Source organism: Mustela nigripes, chromosome 2, assembly GCF_022355385.1.
Source record: "Mustela nigripes isolate SB6536 chromosome 2, MUSNIG.SB6536, whole genome shotgun sequence".
Taxonomy (NCBI): domain Eukaryota; kingdom Metazoa; phylum Chordata; class Mammalia; order Carnivora; family Mustelidae; genus Mustela; species Mustela nigripes.
Window position 1 is genome coordinate 90,866,144 of NC_081558.1, and position 18,705 is coordinate 90,884,848.

The 18,705-nt window shown below is 47.7% G+C and overlaps 1 protein-coding gene across 1 annotated transcript in view; it reads right to left on the minus strand.

Moving 5' to 3' along the window:
- The window catches only part of SLCO2A1 (solute carrier organic anion transporter family member 2A1), a 77,285-nt gene extending 59,260 nt beyond the window's left edge, over positions 1 to 18,025 (minus strand). The window contains exon 1 of the mRNA XM_059390947.1: positions 17,668 to 18,025. Coding sequence (XP_059246930.1) covers positions 17,668 to 17,763 — 96 coding nt within the window. The 5' untranslated portion in view covers positions 17,764 to 18,025. The remainder of the gene's footprint in view (positions 1 to 17,667) is intronic.
- Positions 18,026 to 18,705: the final 680 nt, after the last annotated feature.

The window sequence follows — 18,705 nt, forward strand, 5'->3', positions numbered from 1 at the left end:
GTCCGCACTGCAGAAAATGCCCAAAGCCTCCCTTGGAAACCTTCCTCAGCTCTTAGGCTGGTGTTTGAGAGGAAAGGAAACTGTTACATGAGAGGTCAAGGCAGGAAGTCAAGAAGGCATGCTAGCCTCTTTCCCATCGGAAAGCTGTGTTTAGATAAAAGCAACCAGAACATCCTTCCCTCTACCCACACCCTCTGGCACTCCCTCCCACATCCCCTGCCCCGGACCCCAGGAACTGACAAGGAGACAAGGCTGCAGTGATCTCCCCCGCTGCTTGGAGGGCTCACTCATGTCAAGGTCTCCTGTGCACTGCAACATATCCCATCTAAACACAGGAAATGTGGGAAGGAGTGGGAGCAGGGGGGAAAGCAAGCCAATTTCTCAAATCCTCTGTTTACCTATAGTATTTCGTTTTAACCTATAAATATCATTAGTTCGAACACCCCTGACCTAAGAACATTTGCCATCTCCAAACTACCTGGGGTAAAAAAGATTGAAACGGAACGCAGTCTAGCACACGGTAAGTCTGTGGACCCAGAGCACCTCTGGAGAGTCTCTGAATTCCAGCATGTGGCTGGCCACGCTTCTGCAGGCTGAGAAGCCTCTGTGCTCTACACCCTCCCAACCTCCTCTCACCTGGCCCAGGGGCAGGTCTCAGGGTCTGACGTGCATAGCCCTTGACTTTGACCCTGGTTACACACAGCAGGAAGCTCCCCAAGTTCCTCCCATCCACCATGGCTCCACATTAGAGACACTCCCTGGAAACCATTTCAGTTTAATTGACTGCTTCCCATCATTTGCTTTAGCGGAAATCTTGGGGACAAGGATATCACAGACAACCCAGTGACCTCTGCATGGGAATCAGTGTCCTAATATGTGCCTTGTCTCCGAGTAGAGGTTCTAGAATTTCAGGGTGCATCAGAATTACACAGAAGCCTTGTCGAAACAGCCTGCTGGGCCCCACCTCCAATTTTAGATTCAGAAGCTCTGGGATAGGGCCCAGGAATATGCATTTAGAACAAGGTCCCATGGGATGCTGATGTTGCTGGTACAGGGACCACACTTAAGGAACCACTGCCTCAGACTCGAGCAGGTCCACCTGAGCTTTAACCCAAATCTTTGTTTCCAGACATTTCTTTCCTGGAGATGAGACAATCTTTTTTACCAAAAAAAGGGAGGGGTGAAACTGAGGCAATCTCATGATTTCTCGGCACTTCCCTTGGCCACCTGGCCATGTGGACACGCGGTCCCTTCACGTGGGTCCGGCTGCACTGCTGGTGGAGGCCGGCACACTGGTCCTGGCTGTGTACTTCCGTCCACCTCCCAATTCCTTTGACTATCCCACGCTGTCTTACCTAGAGGTGTTGAAGGCAAGTGCAAGGCAATGTGGTTTCATCATCCACACCTGGTTTGTTTTGGCTGGGATTTCTACCTGCAGGTTTAAGACTCATGAATGAAATCATCAATAAGCATCCTTAGACGGGAAAAGATTAGCTAAGCAAATACTTGACGCCTACAAGCTGCAGCCCTAGGAGCAGTAGACATGAGCTCACCTACCTTTCCAGCACCGCTATCCACTCATGTCTGCATCCCAGGGGCCTGTGCACATCACATCACCACAGCACATCATGGGACAAATGCTGATAAGCAACATAAGGAAGGGGCATCTAGGCATGGGCGATATGCTGGGCATCTGATCTGTGCAGAGGACGGAAGGAGATGTCAGTCATGGGAAGAAGTGGATGGAATGTCCCATTCTAGGCTTCCTTGCAGCAGCTCACCCCAAAACGTGCCTTCCTCCCCTCAGTGACTTCAGCAAAGCCCCTCTGGCTCCTGCAGCCCTTTTCTGGGGGTTTGTCTATTGTCCAGTGGTGCTCACCTCTCCTGGGGCCCTCTGCCTGCTGCTGCCACATCCTGTCAGGTGCAGGTTCTGAATGTCACTGCCCTTTGACCCTGTGACAATGTTTTTGATGTGTCAGTTTGGCTAGGCTACAGTCCCCAGTATTCAGTCAAGGAAACGTGGGTGTTGCTGTGAGGACATCTGCAGATGTCACTACAATATGTAACGAGTTGACGTTAAATAAAGGAAATTATCCTAAATAATCTGGGCAGACCTGACTCAAGTAATCAGAAGGCCTTACAAGCAGGTGTGGGAGGGAGAGAAAGGGAGGGAGAGAGTAAGAGTGAGGGAAGAAAGGAAGGAAGGAGAGAGGGAGAGAGGAAGGGAGGCAGGGGGGGAAGGAGTGAGGGAGAGAGGGACGCTGGGAGGGAAGGAGGGAATGAAAAAGACAGATTCCCCTGAATAGGAGCTTTGGCTCAATGCCTGTGCTCATCTTTTCATGACTGTCTGCCCTATGAATTTTTGACTCGATTATCCAGCCCCCACAATTGTATAAATCAATTCCTTGGAATACATATACATATACATACATGCATGTGCATCTTCTATCGACTCTGGTTTGATCAGACCCTGAGACAGAGAAAACAATGACCTCCCCAGTGTCTCAGTCCCCAGCAAATACGTTGCTTTACATGGCAAAAAGGACTTAGCAGAAGTGATTACGTTTTTCAGAATAGGAGAATATTCTGGATTATCTGGGTGGACCCAAGGTAATCACCGGATCTTATAAGAGGGAAGCAGGAGAGTCAGAGTCAGAAACAAAGATGAGAGGGATAGAGACTAGATTCTCTCTCTCTCCCTCCCTCCCACCTCTCTCTCCCTCTCTGTCTCTTTCTCTGTTTCTGTTTCTGTTATCAATCTGGCCTGAGATTCTCTACCTCTGAAATGGTAAGAGTGGTCTGTTTTCATGTGTTGTAATTTCTGACATATCTAGATTTATATCTACTTCGTTTAATTGTGCTCCTATTTCCATGATTTTTTTGGTTTATTTTTATTTATTTTTATTTTTGGCCTTTCATTCTCTTTTCCAGCCTTCTATTGGTTTGATTATGTTTCAACTTTTTACTCTTTTCTGCTTTGGAAGGTATACATTCAGTGTCTTTTCTGTTCATGATTACCCATACATTTTAACATACATAACTGACTTAACAAAGACTAAAGTTAAAGAAATTTTCCACTCTCCTCCCAAACAAGCCAAGGACTTAAGATTTAACTTCAATTTTCCCTTCTAATTTTTCATATGAATGGTATGTATTATCCTTCTTCCATCTTTTCTGCCCTCCATAAATCTTTAGCATTTTGTTACCTACAAGTAATTACTACCACTTTTTGCTCTTCTTTTGCTCTTCTTTTTATTTTTTGCTTTATGAATTTTGCCCTTCCTTATTTTAGTGAGGACTCATGATGAGTAAATTCTGTTTTTGTTTGAAAAATCTCTAATTTGTCTTCTTGAATTATTTTTTCATTATAAAATTTGAATTTGATGTTAATTTTCTCTTAGCATTCTGAAAATTATTCCATTATTTTCTAGTGTCTACTATTTCCTTTGAGAAGACTGGTGTCGGTCTAATTACTGGTTCTTATAAGTAAACTGCAATTTCAGTATACTATGTAGAGGTGTGCTCTTATTGTAAATTCCTGCCAGAAATTACTGTGCTTTTTTATATTGCAGTACGATATATTTTCTCAATTCTGAAAATTCTCTGTCATTTCTTCATTATGGTCTGTCACCTACTCTTTCTACTCTCTTCTTTGGTACTTGTTTCAGACATTTATTGGACTTCATCCTTAATGTTTTCTTATCTCTTAACCTGTCTTTTGCAGTTTCCACTTCTTTATTCCTCTGTGGCTTATTCAGGATGACTTCTTCAATCCTCTCTTCCACTTAGAAAATATCACCAAGTGCAGATGTGATTAAGTTGAGGGTTTGAAATTGGGAAATTATCTAATCTGTATTTAACCATTCACTGAATTTTTACTTTTTATATCTGCGTTTCTCATTTCTAGAATTCCCATGTGTTTCTCAAAACTGCCCATTCCTTTTTCATAGTGTTTATTCTTTCCTGGTATTTTCTATTTCTTCTTACACCCCTTTCAACATTTTAATATGGTTTTATGGTCTCTTTCAGAATGTTCCATTATCTCAAAATCTTAAGGTGCTAATTTTCCTCATTGATATGTCTGCTGCCTGTTGCTTATGGTGGATCATTTCCTTGTGTAAATTTTTGTTGTAAGCTTTTCTTCGAAGGGCATTGTTTTCTCTTAGGGATTCTGGTTGGTCTGGATTATAGAAACATAGTTCCAGAGTGGTTTCACTCTTGTGCCTGCCAGATGGCAAAAAGAGTTATCATCAGCCTCAAAACAATTTTTATGCTACTTTATTTGCTTAGAGATTCCCATACCATGTGGATAGTATAAATTCTGTTTTCAATTCTATGTGGCATAGACTTGGGGTTATGATTTCTTAGAGAAATTATTTCACCCAGAGGTCCTGTTAGAGATAAGCCTCTTTGCAGTCTCTAGGGAGGTGGGCAGAGTTTTATTAGTTCCCTTCTCACTAGGGGCCCAGCTTTATGCATCTGTCTGAGGGCCAACTCCCCATGTCATCTTTGCCATCTGTGTGATAACTAACACCTACTCTCCATTAGGAGTTTCTTTAGGGGGGTGTCTGGGTGGCTCAGTAGGTTAAAGCCTCTGCCTTTGGCTCGGGTCATGGTCCCAGGGCTCTCTGCTCAGTGGGGAGCCTGCTTCCTCCTCTCTCTCTCTCCCTGTCTCTCTGCCTGCTTGTAGTATCTCTCTCTGCCAAATAAATAAATAAAATCTTTTTTAAAAAAGGAGTTTTTTTATGGTTTCTTTACTGGTCTAGTCATACCACACATACTTCTCCCCTCCATCCCTGCTGCAGGGTCAGTTGATACACTCACTGTTTTGATGTTCAACTCATTCTTCATTTCTTGAACCTTGAAAATTTCACTTTCTTGCAAACTTGGCTCCATTTTTAAATATTTGGTGGTGTTCTATTTTATGAAGCATTTATAGTATAAAGTCCCATGTAATGTGAACCTGTCATGTTGATGGGAGGCATCGTTATAATTCACTATAGTTCTTTAAGATCCATCTTACCCTAACTAACCAGAGCCTTGAAAGATAGGTACCTTATCTGATATACAGCTGTGCTCCCCAAGCAGAGCTTATACATCAGAAGCATGAAGGTGACTTTAGAATTCAGGCCCCAAATGGATTAAGCAGAATCCAGTTCTGTCACTAGCCTCTTCTCCTTCATAGAACCCAGTTCTTTTCTCTCTTATTTGACACACTTTGTAACTAGGTTTATTTGTGCATTTGCCCACTGTTTATATATCTTTTGAGAGGGCATAGTTTGTTCATTGTTGTGTCCTCGATGGTTGATGGTAGTTGATCAATGATAACATGTTGCATGAATGAATGAACAAAATGAACACATCTCAGGCAGCCTTCCCCACACCATTCCTGGCCTCAGAGTTTTGAAAGCCTTGCCCAATACAACACTTGTAAAGTGCTATCATACAACAGGGGGCGTTAATCATGGCTTACCAACTGAGGGGGAGAAAACCCACCCAGGATGTCCCCGCATCACCCCAGGTGTAAAAAGTCCAGGCTCAGGACAAGATCCCAGGCCGCACTTGGCAGTTCTTGTCCCAGTCTCTATCCTCTCCGCCTCTCCCTCAGGCCCACTCTTCCTTCATGGCATGGAGCCCATCAGATACACTCACTTCCTTAAGATGCTTGGCCAGCTTTAGGGCTGGATTCCCAAACTCTGAGCCAGCCCCTTGGAGTGGGCACCAGGAGAGCACAGACAGAAGTAGAGAAATGCCTCTCAAATCTTTCCCGAGAAGAAAATGTTCCATAGTTTTGCCTTTCTTTCAGAATTAAAGTACTGTTGTGGCACCTGGCTGACTCAGTCAGTTAAGCTGCCTTCTGCTCAGGTCATGATCCCAGGATCCTGGGATCTAGCCCAGGCTCCCTTGTTCAGCTGGGAGTCTGCTTTTCCCTCTCCCTTTGCCCTTCACCTCACTCGTGCTCTCTCTCTCAAATTAAAAAAAAAAAAAAAAGTCTTAAAAAAAAAAGAACTAAAGTATTGTTTTCTGACTTTACCTACAACTCTGAGGAGCCGTAAGACTCAAACACAAAAACAAAGGTAATAATGCAGTGGGAACAGTGGTGGGAACTGCAGGAACGGTCCTTATAGAGGAGCCCACAGCCCTGCCGGCCATCCTGGCTTCACCTTTGCTCCATCCTTAGGTACCGGGAGACCAGACACCTCTCATCTTATATGGCATTTCATATCCCACAACAAATGTCTCGCTGTATCCACCAAAGGGGGGTGTGGGTGTCACCACAGGCTTTAGGGCTTTTTTCTAATTATAAGTACAGGACGTTTACCATAGAAAAATGGAAAACACAGACAGTCACAAAAAAGGAAAACAAAACCACTTGTAGGCTTCTCACACAGAGAACCAACTGTTTAGGTATACCCTCTTCAACTCTTCCTGTGACTTAAAAATTTGGATCATCTCGGCCTATGTTTGCCTATCCTGCATCCTCTGCTTTAGATCATAGAATGAACCCTTGGCCCCAAGTTTAAACTATTCTCAAGAAAACTTCTTAAAAATTGTAAATATTCCATAGATGGATGTCCCTTGGTGTATATGACTCTCCAGTTGCTAGATATACAAGTCATTCCCTCATTATAAGCCTCTGAGCACGTGTGACTCACGTCACACGTTGTTCCACTGGGAACAACAAAATGTTGTTCCGCTGACTGGGTTTCCATTTATTCTTTAGGAAGGGCTTCTCAGCCACCTTCTGGGTGGGTCCCTGGTCCAAACACCTGTGTGCTGTGCAGCTGCAGTATCTGTTTAGGTGATGAGCACAGGGGAGGGGAAAGAGAGGAAAGCTGAGGAACAAAGACTTTCAGGACCACTATTGTCAAAGTTGGCTTGGGAAAATAAAATAATACATATAAATAAGTAGCCCTGATTGTGTCTGTTGGTATGAAGGACTGAGGTAGTAAAGCTCTGGCTCAGCTGGCTGGGATTTTATTTATTTATTTATTTATCTGAGAGGGAGCAAGAACACCCATGAGCAGGGGAGTGTGGCGAGGGAGGGGCAGAGGGAGAAACAGGCTCCTTGCTGAGCAGGGAGCCCCACATGGGGCTCCATCCCAGGACCCTGGGATCATGACCTGAGCTGAAGGCAGGCGCTTAACTGACCGAAAGAGCCAGGCGCCCCAGCTGGTTGGGATTTGTGGTGGGATGCAGGAAGCAGCCGTAAGGGAAAGAGTCATAAGACAGAGTCCCCAAATACCAGCTTTGTCACTGTGGAATATGGCAATTCCCACAAGTTGCCTAACAGCTTCATCCACTACAAAATGTGATAATATGCATCTTGGAGCATGGGAGGTAGGATTTAGTTAGCATTTCTGAAAGGTCTGCTTATTATTTCACTAATTGGCACATAATAGGTTCCCCCAGATGCATTTGCATTCACAGTTAAATATCCATATGCCCCCATATATTTTCCCATACATATGTGCCCTAATAAAATGTATCCATCTTTGTGATGATAGCTCAGAAGATCATATCATAATTGTTACTAATAAAAATGTGTTGCCGAAGGAGTGAATTCTGAATATTTGTAATTTTCAGGCAGCCAAAACAGGCTTGTCCTCACTCCTTGAGAGTTTTACATGCCTACATGTTAAATTTACATGTTGATTCAGTAGGACTGTGCTTTCCTGGGATACTGAGTGTGAAGAAGAAGGAGCCCCAGGCTGCAGTGAGCCTAGGATGGCACCTCCTGACATCAGGGGTGAAATGGAATGGACAACCACAAGGCCCTGTAGGCTCACTTTCCAAGTCAGTAACAAGGTCCGGGGTGGAGATGACCCAAAAGGCAAGGCTGGTTCCATAATAATTTGGCCCTGCCATTTTGGGATGGGAGGGTTGTGTGGGGTGTATTCCTAGAGTACATCCCACAGGTATGTTCCTGCTGGCATTAGGCCAGACCCTCTGTGAGGGTCCCTGCTGGGCACTCTGGTGATAAAGTCAGGACAGAGTCCCCTGTGAGCCTCTCTTCTACTTCCTCCTGAGAGATGTCATCTAGTTGGAGGCCAGAGGATAGACAAGGATTTATCCAGGGCTCTTCCAGGCTTGGCACGGATACTCCATGAAGGTCTGTGGAGTCAGGGGGGAGTGAGAGCGAGAGGTAAGAACAGAGGAAGATGGAGGGAAGGAGGAAGAGTGTGACGAATGGGTTGGGGCAGGCCTCACAACTCATGAAGGCATAACAAATTTGCAGAGTTAAATATGTGGGGGCAGAGGTCCCCAGCATGGGAAGGTCTCTGCTGGTTCCAGAAAACTCAGGGCCCACCACCTCCACAAAGCTGGAGGCTCCTTCATGAATGGTAAACCAAATTCCTCGCAGTGACGAGGACCTGCAAAAAACCCTTGTGGTTAGGGACAAAAAAGATTTGGGGACCACACATAGCCTTTGGTAATGCCCAAATTCAGAGCTGGTTCAGCTTTCAGAGGAAGGTAGCCCAGATCACCTAGCTTTCCATTTCAACCCTGCCAAGCAACTCCTCAGTTAGAGAAACTTAGGGGAGAAGGGAGACTGCTTTTTACTGGAAATATGTAGGAGAGCAACCAGGCAGAGAAGGTTCTGCTCACTTTCCTCTGGGGACGTGCATGGAAGGGAACGATTTCAGCTCATCATAGGAAAAACTTAAAGCCTGTGGTGTTACTGGTTCCTGGATTTGCCTTGTGAGGGGATGAGTTCCCCATTACTAGGGCTATGCCAACAGAGGTAAGGACATTGCAGGAGGATTCCTGTGCCTTTAAGCAGATGGTCTTTCTTATCATGTTCAATTTTGAAATTCAATAAGCCAAGAATCACTACCTTTCCACAGGTCAGTTTTATCATCACCTGTATGAGATGTTAAAAATGCTATATATCTTGACAAGCAAGGAAGATAGGACTGGGCAGGGGGATATCTGCATACAAATAAGAAGGAATAACGGGGCTGCTGCTCCATGAGCTCCACCAACAGTGTCCTCGTTCTGTCTTGTCTTCTCTCTGGAAGACAACAATCTCTTCCTGCCATAGATCCTGGAGGTTTATTTCCATCACCGAGCACCATCCCTGACCCTCCATCAGTAGCCCCTCTGCCCACAGTCAAGGTGGAAGTCCATTCTTGTATAATGTCATAGCAAGGGAGGCAGTAGGGAGACCAACTTGTCCCAACCTGTCCAGAACTCTTCCAGTTTTAAAACTGAAAGTCCTGTGTCCCAGAAACTGCCTCAGTCCTGGGCAAAATGAGGCTGGTGGTCATGATGAGAGGAAGGGAATTTACGACTCTTGCTTCTTGGAAGCTTGGGAGCCGCTTAGGCAGCCAAGCGCAAACAGTAATAGCTGGTACGGAGCCTCACATGGGGGACGCTCAGGAGAGGCTCCTGAGGGAGTGAGTCCCAAGCGCCCGCGCCAATGCTCAGCTCTTGCCACTTCCCTCAAATGCACTGAGAATCAAAGACAAAGCAGGAAGATTTCAAAGGGGCACCTGGGTGGCTCAGTGGGTTAAGCAGTGGCCTTTGGCTCAGGTCCTGGGATCGAATCCCACATCGGGCTCCCTGCTCATTGGGCAACCTGCTCCTCCCTCTCCCTCTGCCTCTTCCCCTTGCTCGTGTTCTCTCTTTCTCTCTTGCATGTGCGCTCTCTCAAATAAATAAATAAAATCTTCCCCCAAAAATCCCATCCTACAAACTTATTGGCAGCCCATTATGCAGGGCAAGGGTGACTCAGGAAGCCTACTGTCCTCTCCCTGCCCTTCTCTTCTACCACTATCCTTTTCCTCCAAGCCCACAGAGACCTCAGTACATTCTCTAGCTGGCTCATCTCCTGGGTGTCCCACAGGGATCAGCCTAGGAAACAGCTGACAACCACACCCCATAGCTGTGCCACTTAAACTATCTAGGTACGGTTCCCTCTTCACTTAACAAGCTGGCTGAGTGAACTAACTGGATAAACTAGTTCTGACTTGAGGTCTCCCTGTGTCGTGTTTCCCAAACTTGGTATGTTCTACCTGGGAGACACAGTTTGGGAGACACGAGCTAGACATAGCATAGCTTCCTAGAGCATCATCGCAGGATTTTGGCGGAAATACAACATATTAGAAAAAATATAGCTATACTACGGAAGAAAACATAAAATTCACTTGATTTTAAGATAAAACATAAAATATTCCAGAAATGGAATACTCTTGGTTCATCCACTCCTCCTCTTGTCTACCCCATGTGGAAACCTGTTCACACTCTCCTAGAATTCAGGGCATCTCGGTGGGACAGCTGGACAAACCCTGGCTTACTGCCGCCCTCCCTAATGACATCTGCATTTCAACTGAGGCTTTCTGTGCTTTAGGCCAGCATCTCCCAGGGGTGCTAGATGAAACATTCTTCGGAACATAAATAGGTATTACTGATGTTTGATAAAACAAAATGAAACTTGTTGCCACAACTCCCAGATTTCTACAGGACTTAGGTGCACACTAAATTTCTACCAAAGGGTAAGTGTGCCTACTTTCTGGGGGGCAAGGGGGCAGCCCTGTGGGGAGCCAGCACCAACGGTGACCAGACTCACTGTCCCCGATTCATTTAGGGTTAGTGTCCCAGGCTGGTTCTCCTTGCCCCCAGCCTTGCCGACGCCTCCAGCATTTCCCCTGAGCCTCCTGAGCATCTCGTTCAACAGGGCAAAGAGGCTGGGAGGACTGGCTCTGGGAGAGGGCTACTCCCTGGAGTATCTACCCGTCCTTCAACCCCATGGTGCAGCCTGACACTCCCTACCTTGGTTTCGTTCCCCACCCTGATCCAATGTAATCCATCCCAAATAGGAGGACACACCCAGGGAATCAAGGTCCTCCAAACTGAGAGAGCTGGGCATTGATCAAAGACGACCTGCCAGTCTGCACCCTCCACTTCTGCCAGGTTTCACAGCAGGTCTCCCAGCAAAGCTCAGACCCATTGGGCCCTGCTCCCAGTCTCATCTCCATCAGCAACTTAAAAGCATGAGATGAGAATCTGAGAACTTGCAAGGAGCTCAGAGAGCACCGAACTCAGGTCCAAACGTTCACAGATGAGAAAATCCAGAACCGAGAGGCATTCTGTAGCCACAGGAAGGAGAGGGCTGGGCAGTGAGCTGACCTTGAGAGGGATTTCCTGCTTGCTATTCGCTGGACAGGTGGCCTTGAATGAGCCTCCATTTCCTCAATTGTGAAATAGAGATGCTGAAATTGCCCTTGTAGGGCTGTTGTTGAGAATGAAAAAGGTTTAGGATCGAAGATTAACAAATCAAGCTCAAAGGAAAAGACAACTATTCAGCTAAGCCCACAAGAAAAGCTGGAGCACAGAAATATATAAGACCCCATCCAGTTACTAAAAGTGAGGTTCCAAGTTGCCTTTATATCTTCTTAAAAGGCAACGTCGAAGGGAAGCTGAATGGGTTATGTACGTAATGTGGTAACAATAAGATAAACACATACCACCGCAGACTAAAGTCAACCTTCTACCTGACAGCGAGAATTGCTGAGTAGTTACAGTAATCAAGACAGTGTGGTCCTGGCAGAGAGATATACATATACATCAGTGAAGCAGAACAGAAAACCCAGCATAAATCCACACAAGCATGGCCAACAGGCTTTTGACAAAGGAGCCAAGGCAATTCAGTAGAGAAAGGACAGTCTTCTCCGCAAACGGTGAGGGGGCAATTGGATAACTACAGATACCAAAAAAAAAAAAAAAAAAAAAAGGGTGAACCTCACATCTATACAAAAATGAACTTAAAATGGATCATAGATTTAAATACAAGATTATAAAACTTTTAGGAGAAAACTATCAGGAACTAGGTTTGGTGAAGAGTTCTTAGACATACACCAAAAGCAGGACCCAGATAATTAAAAATCGATAAAAGGATTTCATCAGAATCCAAACACTTTTTTTTTTTTCTGTGAAAGACCCTGTTAAGAGAATAAAAAAATAAGCTAAAGACTGGGAGAAAATATTTGCAGACCACATTCCCAACAAAGGACTTGTATCTAATATATATAAGGAACTCTCAAAGCAATAGTAAAAATTCTGATTAGACAAAGGACAAACTCTACAAACAGACATTTCAATGAAGAGCACATACGCATGGCAAATAAGCACATGAAAAATGTTCAACATCACTAACTATTAGGGAAATGCAAATGAAGACCAGGCCAAGACGTTCTATAAACCCATTTGAATTAGCTAAAGTAAAAAGTAGTGACAACACCAAATGCTGCCAGAGTCATACAGAAACTGGATCTCTCCTAAACTGCCATGCAAATGTAAAACTGTATGGCCACTTCGGAAAAAGTTTGGCAGTTTCTTTAAAAACAAAACAAACAAACAACAACAACAACAAAAAAAAAACATGCAACTACCATCCAACCCAGCAAATGCACTCTTGGGCATTTATTCCAGAGAAATGAAAGTTTTTATCTATCCAAAAACCTGTACATGATTATCTGTAGGAGCTTTACTTGTAATAATAGCCCCAAACTGGAAACAACCGAAATGTCCCTCAATAGGTGAATGGTTAGACAAATCACAGGACATCCATACCATGCAGTATGACTCAGCAATAAAAAAGAACAAGCTATTGATATAAGCAGCATCCTGGATGGATCTCAAGGGTATTATGTTGAACGAGAATAACCAGTCTCAAATGGTTACATATTGCCTGGTTCATTTATGTAACATTCTCAGAATGACAAATGGTCCTGATGGAGAACAGATTTGGGGTTGTGATGGTAGTCAGGCAGAAGGGTGTAGGCAAGACGACAGGGGATCAGCACAACAGAGATCTTGGTGGTGACAGAACTAGTTCTGTGTCTTGAGGCAGTAAGGTGATGGTTCCACGAATCTCTACGTGTGACAAAATGGCATGGAACTACACACACACGTTCTATCAATGTCCACTCCCTACTTTTGGTACTATCGTGCAGAATTAAGACAGAGCCACTGGGAGAAACTGGGTGAAGGGTACACAGCACCTCTCTGTACTATTTTTCCTAGGAATAGATGATTGTTTCAAAATAAAAAGGTTTAAAAAAAAAAAAAACCTCAAAATAAATCAGGCTATGTCTGTACTAAGGACTCAACTTTTTCCCATGGTCCCTCAAAAGGAGCCCCCAAGGACCCAGGTGACAACCCATCTGTGCTGGTCCTGTGGGTACAGACAAGTGTAAATTCACATAGCTATTTCTTTATGTCTTTGTGAACAGATACTGAGAGTGCAATGCCCAAGTACACGGTCATGAACTTATGATATAAAATGGGGGCCACTAACCGGGAGTGTCCCAAGCTTCCTCTTAGCTTCACCATGCCCAGCTCTCCGGCTTTGGCCAGTGCCTTCACAGGCAGAAAGTGGGGTGAAGCAAGGGCTGGAGGAGGCTAAACCCACTGACAGGATAAAACCAAGCAGGGGTGGGAAGAGGGAGAACAAGGAGGGATGATGTCTGCATTGGGGACCACCTATGTTCCTCTGCATTCCACAAACAGAACAAAAGAAAGTGAGGGAAAGCCATGCTTCCAACCCAACATCCCAACATCATATCTTCGTCTCCTAGAATGGGGAAAAAAGTCACAGACAAAAGAGAATGATCAGAAAGAGATAAGATAAGTGATCCATATTGTGAGGCATAAATCACTCTTCCCTTTGTTCTGTGGCAGTATAGGTCCCAATTCATTACCAGGAGTAAGGCCCTGAGTATCATCCCAGGAGAAAAGGGTCGGAGTGACCTGTGACTCCCACCCAACCAGTTCCCATTGTTCTCCCCTCATATAACCAGGGCAAGCTAGGTCCTCCCAGAGGATAAATAAATGGTATCCTCAACATCAGAGATATACCCACCAGCCCCAGGGCAGGAGGAGTGGGCACCTCTTAATCCAGGGAGTCAGTTAAGGAATTCTTTGGCCCAGGGATTCTCTTGAGAGTGTTTTCCCCAGGCATAAACAGTCAGGTTGGTGGCATATAACACTTTCCTCTGGAAACCAAGTGGTTAAGCCCAAGAAGTTAAGACTAAGCTGTCTCCCCACATTTGGGGGTCAGAGGCCTTAGGAAGTTACAGACACAGGCCAGGATAAAGTACCTCTCCCTCATTTGGGGGCCTCCCTCCCAGGTCACTGGGCCACTCAGGCCATGCTGTGAGATCTGTCTATCCCTTTCATCCCACTGTGCATCCCCACCCTCCATCCCCACTGGATTCTCCCTCCCTGACTGTATATACACTATTTCCCTACGCCGGGGCCTGAGGTGTGGGAGTTCCTGAAATTTGGGCAGCAATTACCAATGGTCTACCAACCTCTGTTGGGCCCCCCAAAGTTCATTTTAAGAAGAAACAGATCTCTTTGAGGCTGCCAGGACCCGGTAGCCACAAAAGCTCTCTCTTTCCTCCTCACCCCTACTCCCATCATCACTGAATAAACCTGTTTTTAATTTAGAGTTCTGGAGGTTGAACTGCTCTCTCTGACAATGACTAGGGAGGAGGTATACTTCTTAAGAATCCTGTAGCCAGAGGCAATATGGACTGTCTCCAGAATAAATACTATTGTATTTACTCCTACAGGAGAGAGTACAAAAACTTCATCCCCTAAGTGAGAGCCACCAGGCCCTTTAGGGGAGAGTTGTGAAGAGTGAAAAGATATGACGAGCCCATTACTGACCGGAGACATCCATCCTGTAGCCATGAACCGCGACCCCTGCTCAAGCTGGGATTCGTGTGTGTCAGCGGGGCCTGAAGAAAGCACTGACCCCTTAGAACAAGCATACCTCCAGGATCCCCATGTGCTCAACCAAAACTGAGCAGCGCTACGTGGTGCTGAGGGCAGGGTGCATGGCGGTTAGTCTCTGACCCTGGGGTCTCACATATCTAGTTCCTCCACACTCCACCCCTTTCTGGCTGTGTGTCCACACCTCACTAAGCCTTGGTTTCCTCATCATTAATGGGGACAGTAATAGTATCCACTAGATAAAGTTGGAATGGGGATTAATCATGGGTGGACTACATCCAAAGTTCTTGGTACTTCCAGATAGCTCCATTAGGGTTAGCTACAATTACATCTATTTTGGACATTAACTGTGGTTTCTCTTAACTATTAACTAAGCTCCATGTGAGGTATAATTGGTGGAACAACAGATCCTAAATGGTGTTTAAACGTGCATCCTGTTTGTTGAGGCAAGAACTGGCATCTTACTGATGTCAATCCTGGAGAGTCCTGTGTGATTTACAGGACCCATTTCCTATGCCTCATCTCACATAATCCTTAAGGAGCCCCCATGAGGTGGGGATCATTCTCAGCACCTATTTTTTTTGTTTGTTTGTTTGTTTGTTTTTTGTTTTGTGTGTGTGTGTGTGTGTGTGTGTGTGGTTGTTGTTTTACCATAAGGATTTTGCTGCCCAGGAAAGGTGAGAAATGTCCCCCATGTGTTAGTAAGAGGTTGGATCTACATCTTGGACCTACGTCTCCTGGCCTCATCCCCTTCCCCCTAAACCATATGGTCTGTAGGGTTTTGCAGGAATGTCACAAAGCCAATCATTAGTCTGCCCCAGCACTGAGGAACCCAGGAAATGATGGGTCCTTAGGTTGGGTGTCCCCTGTTAGCCCCCATGTCACACATGTTCACAAGACACACACAGTCCATCCACCAGTGAGAGAGCGTGCTGGGCAGTCACCCAACCTCTCATTGGGAGGAGGGAATCTCCCAGGAAATTGCAATTCCCCAGACAATTATTACTGTCCTCTGGAAGAAGAGGAATGGAATGGAATCCCAGGCCCCAGATTTGCCTTGAGATATCCAAACTGTACCTGATTTCAGGTTGACTAATAGAAGCTAATTGAAGTCTCTCTAAACTTTGGTTTCAGAGTTACTATGGATCAATGGAGAAAAAAATTAAGAGGATCTGATTTTTGGAATTAAGAAAAACTGTTAACTGGTATGAACCTTTCAGAGGCCCATTGGCCTGGGTCCAGGCCTCAGGCACGTGTGGTTAAATCATCAACACATGAAAAATTATCTCATTTTTACAGATCTTCAAAGGCACTGCTGCCATAAGCTTATTTTGGGGACTCAGGGCAGGTCTAAATGGATCAGTCTCATTGCGGGTGACCTTCCCTGTCAGAAAACTGTTCTGGGGCAAGCTACCCCTCTTCCCCTTGCTGGTGAAATAGGGAGAGGTGCCCCCACCCTGATTCTCTCCTGGTCCTCTTTCTTTTCGGACCACCCAGATGTTGCTCCCACCCTTTCCTCCCAATCCCTAATTTATAAACACCAAATTTTCTACAGTTCTCTGCTGAAACTTCTCCAAGTCTCTTTTGAATGGTGGGACCAAAACTGCACACAGTGTTCTCATCCAGGTCTGGCCAAAGGTGAGGCAATCTGAGGGTTATCTGAAACGAATTTAAAATTTCTGTGTCTTATTGACACCCAACCATGGAATCAACTCAGCCTTTATTTATTGTGGTGTAGAGACAGGGCAGAAGCAGGAGTGGGGATCCCAGTTCCACTGCTAACAATATGAGTAAGTATATAGTTGGGATTCACTGTAACCTCCAGATCCCTTTCTGTTGAACACTCAAATAATCAGTCCACAGGGACACCTCTTCCCATTCCGCCTTTAATTGCACCACTGGAGGCTACCTAGCCCCATCTGACTGTATGATTGCTGGAAAGAACCTCTCAGGACCATTCCTCTCCCCCACCACCCGCGGGGCGGGGGTAGGGGGTGGAGGAAGTCTTCATGTGGGCTCTGCAGTCCTCACCACAGCCCCTCTACCCTCCCAGGAGGTGCATTTCGCGGTTGTTTCTGCCCAGGCACAATCAGCCAAAGAGCCTGAGTGTGGATTCAATTATTCCAGGTCCCCCTGGAGCGCGGGAGGAAGTGCAAGCATTCCCCAACCCCCTGCGGGAGAAAGAGTCCTCGCCAGTCGGCCACCTACACCCCATCTTCACCCATTCCCAATATCTTGCCAAGAGAGAAGCACCTGCTCCCTGTTACTGAACTGTACTGCGAGGGCCTGCTGCCTCCCTGGGGCCATTTCCAGACCAGTAAGCATTGCCAAGCCCCCGGGGGGGAATTCTGAACTTTGCAGGCAGCGGCGCAGAGAGGTAGCCGAGCCGGGGACAGCTGCTTTTAGGGAAGAACAGCCCTTCCGCCACCCACCCCAAGATGAGTTAGGCTCTGAGCTCCAGCTCCCAGGAACCACACAGCCTGTCATTTTCCCGGCACCTCCAAGCCACCCCTATCCGAAGTTCATTGCCCGCCGGAGACCGAAAAAGTACCCCGCGAGTTCTGTTTCAGTCGAAGAGCAGGACAGTTGCCAACTGAGAAGAGTCCAACCAACAGGCAGGTACGGTTATTGTCCCGCTTCTTGCCCCGATGAGGGTGTGGGAGCGCGCGCACACACACCGAGACAAGCACACACGCACACACCCGCCCAGCGCAAGCTCTTCGTGCGGGCGCCCCTCACCCGCCGCGGGCCCCCTCAGCCGCCGCAGGCCCGGGGGATGCGTCCCTGGCCGCGTCACGGAGTGCTGAGGGGAAGCCCCGGCGCCTCGGCGTCCCCCTCGGGCTCCGCAGCACGGACGCCGGCGCCCGCCGGAGGTGAGCCCGCCGCGGCTCGGGCGCCGACGGCCGCGAGTTCTGCGCTCACCTTAATGTTGCTGAAGACCGAGCGGGAACAGCGGCCGGTTCGGCCCGAAGAGGCGTCGCTGCCCTGGCGCGCGCCGGGCTCCGGCCAGAACCCCATGGTGGCGGCCCCGGCGGGGCGGGACGGCGGCTGCAGGGCCCGGGCGGGCGGCGGGGCGGGCAGGATCCGGGCGCTTCGGGTTGGGGCTGCCGCGCGGGTGGCTGGTGAGAGTGGCCGCGGCAGCCGGAGGAGGCTTGCAGCGCGGAGACTGCGCGAGCGAGTGCGCGTCCAGAAGTTTTATAAGTGGCCGCCGCGGTCGCCGATGATGAAACGAGCTCTCCCTCCTCCCTCTCCTCCGCGGCCGTCGAAGGCGCTGCGAGCCCCCGCCCCGCCCCCGCCGCGGCCGCCCCCTCAGACAGGTGTGACGCCGCGGCTCACGGCGCGTGACCTCGCTCCACGCCCGGGGTCGTCTGTGCTCCCGGAGCCCGGCTGGGACCTGCGAGGCTTGACCGCCCCTGAGAAGGTCCCGCCTGCTGGGCGCCGGGGGGCGTTGGGCCCCGAAGAGGGGGCCGGGGGCGGGGGCAGGAGCCTGCAGGAGGGTGGGGGAGCCCGGAGGACTGGAGGGGCGGGCGAGGGGCTCAGCGGGGACCGGCCGGCTGGCGAGCGGACCCGAAGAGAGGTTGGCAGGGCTTCGGGGCCAGGAGAGGCAGGAGGAGAACCGAGAGGCGCCGGAGGGGCCAACGGGAGCTAGGGGGCTTGACGGGGAGCCGAATTTTCAAGGAGAGGGGTGCCGCGGCGCCCCTCCCGACGCGCTCAGGGAGATTTACGGAGCGGGTCTCTGCGTGTTTGCACTCGCTGAAAACCTGGGCTCACTGTTCCGGTGATGGCTCCAGGACTCGTTGAAGCTGTTTGTGTCGGGGACTGATTTATATTTAAACTGCTCTTTGCGCTGGAGAGGGGGCCGCCCCGGGCAGGGCCCGAACTCTTTGGACCTGAGCCAAGGTAAATTGCAGGCGCTGTCAAGTGTCAGCATGGCTGGGTCTGGCCTGATATATTGAGGCC